General features: G+C 42.2%; 1 protein-coding gene across 1 annotated transcript; it reads right to left on the reverse strand.

Moving 5' to 3' along the window:
- Nucleotides 1-2,586: 2,586 nt before the first annotated feature.
- Nucleotides 2,587-3,924, reverse strand: LOC106301871 (U1 small nuclear ribonucleoprotein 70 kDa-like). The gene is made up of 2 exons (XM_013738356.1): nt 3,259-3,924; nt 2,587-3,189 (listed from the first exon to the last, which is right to left on the reverse strand). Exons 1-2 carry the CDS (start codon nt 3,387-3,389, stop codon nt 2,694-2,696), a joined length of 627 nt encoding a protein of 208 aa, XP_013593810.1. The 5' UTR covers nt 3,390-3,924; the 3' UTR covers nt 2,587-2,693.
- Nucleotides 3,925-4,033: the final 109 nt, after the last annotated feature.

The raw sequence follows: 4,033 nt of genomic DNA on the forward strand, positions 1-4,033 counted from the left end.
CGTGGAATATTGACGTGGTCTTTACGACGAATAGCTCTACTTCGTCTTTTTGGCGAAATATATTCCTCGCTAAGTTACGACGAATTAGCGAGGAAATATGTGTTACGACAGACGAGTAACGAGCAAACGCGCTTCCTCGCTAATTCGTCGTAAAGCCTCTTTTACGACGAAATAACGAGGAAAACCGCCCTCGTTAAGATTATGTTTTCTTGCAATGTTCTGCCAACGATTCTTACAGTGAGATGCCTCTCTCTTTTCACACCCGGCAAGCTTAGGACTTGCATTGTAGTACGCAACGATTCGATTCATGTTTAACCACTAGCTGATGAGCACAACATCGTCTGTTGGCGACCACGTCCTCCTCTCTTTATGACTCGCGTGACTGTCTTCACCAAAGTTTGAATCATGGGTGCCTTGACTACCAAGGAAGGGAACTTACGATTCAGATAGTGAAACACTATCTGATACATTACCAAAGACAAGATTTGGTTGACTGCTAAGCAGTTCAACAAAGTTTGAAGACTCAATAAATGGATTAAATTCCATCTCCGAAGTGAAAGAAATGAGAGAAATGAGAGAAATAACAGATATGAATCTGTTCGAGATGGAAGAGAAGGAAGGAATTTTCGAGTTGACATATATCTAACTTCTATTTATTACTCTTTCACAACCATAATCAAACACGGTACAAGTCATTTATTAAATCCAATTCAAACAAAAGCAACACATTTAACTAAAGCAAGTAATTTAACTACCTAACTCAACTAAAAGCAATTGTAGACAGTACAAACATCAATGCAAATAGACCAAACACATTAACTAACTCAACCACAAAGCTTTCAATGACTTTAAAAGATTAAAACATTTACATGTTTTGCTCCACCGGATGCACTCCTCTGCTTGCAAATGATCCTCCCTGTTTTGCTCCAGCGAATGCACTCCTTTAACGAACCTTCATCCACGGAGCTCAAGACACAGACAAACAGAAACAAAACAACAATGAGAACTCTTAAACAATTCATGAGACTCGATTCAATTCAGACCACAAGCTAAATCATATAATATAACTCTTAAACAATTAAGACAAGAACCATTCATGAGACTCGATTCAATTCAGACCACAAGCTAAATCATATAATAGAACTCTTAAACAATTAAGACAAAAACCATTCATGAGACTCGATTCAATTTCATACTATCTCAACTCAAGTATAAACGGCCTACGAATATAACTAAAGATTTTTATCAAACATTCAATCCATTTGACAGATGAAAACGTCTTGAAGTTTTACCTGTATTGCAGACGAGAATCACGGATGCTTCATTGTAGTCGTCTTGTTTGACGAACCTTCGTATCTTGCTCGGTCAATCTGAAGAAACAAAGGCAGAAACAAATCATGATTCTTCATCGAACACAACAAACTAATAAAGATATCAAAGAACGATTCACACATAAAAGGCAACATGCATAGCTTTACCTTTCTTTTGATTTCGTAGAGGAGAGCTCCGGGCCTGAGAGAGGTGTGAAGTGATTCTTCATCGCGGTGAACCGTCGAGAGAGAGATGGAGGATTTTCATCCTCGAGGAGATCGACACCGGAGACGCCGAGAGATTCATCGCGGAGTCGTCGAGGAGAGAGAGAGACGAGGAGATATCATCGGCGATTTCGTCGAGGAGGCGTCGAGGAGAGCAAGAGAGACGAGGAGAGATCATCGTCGATTTCGTTGAGGAGGCGTCGAGGAGAGGGAGAGAGACGAGGAGAGATCATCGTCGATTTCGTCGAGGAGGCGTCGAGGAGAGGGAGAGAGACAAGGAGAGATCATCGCCGATTGATCCCGTAGGCGTCGAGGAGACGTCGAGGAGGCGTCGAGGAGGCGTCGATTTCGTCGAGAGAGAAGACGACATAGGTGGAGTCGTCGAGAGAGAGAACTAGACGCTTGCGTTTCGCGAGAGGGAAAGGAACGCGGAGTCTTGTATGGACAACACGTGTCCAATAAGACACGCATCTTCTGAGGCTTAATTAAGCATTGCTTCTTCTCTAATTCCTTTCTTTTCCTTTTTTTAAATCCAAAATTCATTAAGCAACCCATTAAGCACCTGGGTTATAATGGTGCTCTAAGAGCATCATTATCAAGAGTTTCTTAGGACGGGGTTTTTAGGGGAATATAAGAAGCAATACACAGTTTCTTAACTTTTTATTTAAAAATTAAGAAACAATTTCTTATATTTCCCTAAGAACCCCGTCCTTAGAAACTATGGATAATCATGCTCTAAGAGCAGAGGTTTCTCAAAGAAAAACAAAAATTAATATTATAATATCTTTATCTTGTTTAAGTAGTTGAAAGGTTTTGAGAGTGACATCTGTTACTTATGGTGGAACCGAGTTCTTAAAATGTCGAAACAAGAACCTTTCATGCTTCTCTCTCATATTTTTCTTATTTTTTTATTTACTTTTAATTGTTAGAACTCCTTTCTATATACACGGATGGAGCTGGTCTAAGTTATAATATGTAATCCTACATTAACCCAGTGGTTATATAATAAACATATAGAACATAAAATGATGACAAGTTAAATGCTAAATGGTTTCGTTTGTTTTGCAGGTGCGTAATAAAAAGCTAAACACATTATCAGACAAAAAGAAAACAAAGGAGTTCTCACAAAACACACACACGCAAGTTTAATGTTTACTGCTACGGGAAGACAATAGCGTCAGCCATGAGAACCATACTCATGCGACGTAAAACGCTCTGACCGCTTGTACTCACGATCATCATATCGGTAACGGTCGCCCTACTGATCATAACGGTCAGGGTCACCTCCTTGTTCCTCCTCACGCTCATCATAATGGCTTGAACGTCTACGCCCTTCGTAGTAGCCACGACCTTCCTCTGACTCACCTCTCCTCTGCTTCCACCCACCCCTCTCATACTCCGTTTCTCTCTCACGAGATCTCCCACCATCGTCGTCATACTCGCCGCTCTCGTACTCCCTTTCCCTTTTCCGACTCCGGTCACGATCGTGATCCCGTGCACGACGGTCTCTATCTCCTCTGCACGCCTGCTCTCTCTTTCTCTACCGCGGTCCCGGTGGTGCTTATCCTCTCGATGGCTTTCTCTCGGTCTATCACGAGACCTTTCACGAGACTGCTCCCGTTCCCTTTCTTTTCCCCTATCACGAGATTTCTCACTGCATACGCCACAACAAGGTGACAGTAAGATAGGAAAGAAACTACTTTGAAAAAAAAAACTAGCTTACCGGTCTTCACGGGCTCTAGGTTCCTCGGAGCGGGATGACCTTCCTGGCGATGGTTGTTGTTGTTTTTGTTCCCCCTCGCCAGTAATCTTCTCACCAGGAACTCTGGTTGTACCAAGTCCACCACCAAGCATACGAGGACGCCAGTTCGGCACTGTTCTGCCTCTCTCAACATCAACAGGCACTCTTCTACCATCAATCTGATAGGTTCCATATGTTAGCCTTCCAGAAGAAGAACAAAGCAAATGAGGTGGAAGGCAACTTGGGCGAGAAGGAACGCATGTTTAAAGAGTTGATTTGTCAAAGGATGGCAAAGACTCTACGGGAAAGAGAGGCTTTGCTCAAGACTTCATGACTGTCATATAAATAAGACCGATGTTTCCTTTTCTAGTTTCATGTTGAATATTGTAGAGAGTGCAGACGCCATGAGTCTCCGCCATGAGTCTCCGCCATGAGATCGTGATTGAATCCTCAGACACGGATCACCATGAGATCATGATCTGAGATTCACTTTATCAGCTATTTCTATCTTGTATCGTGTTCATCTTTGTAATCGGTGCGTTTGATATCAATACGAAAGGTTACAGAGAGTGAGATCGTGTTGATAAGAGAGTTCCGAGTTACAAACTTATCAAATTGGTGCGCTAGTGACGTGATCGAATCTAACGCTATGAGCTGTTGACATGAAGAATTAAACAAAGGGAAGTAGTGGAGGAAGTAGGAGAAGTGGCCATATCACTTACCAAATGGGGAGGAGTGGCTAGTCCACTACTAGTTA

This window comes from Brassica oleracea, chromosome C7 (genome assembly GCF_000695525.1).
Source record: "Brassica oleracea var. oleracea cultivar TO1000 chromosome C7, BOL, whole genome shotgun sequence".
NCBI lineage: Eukaryota > Viridiplantae > Streptophyta > Magnoliopsida > Brassicales > Brassicaceae > Brassica > Brassica oleracea.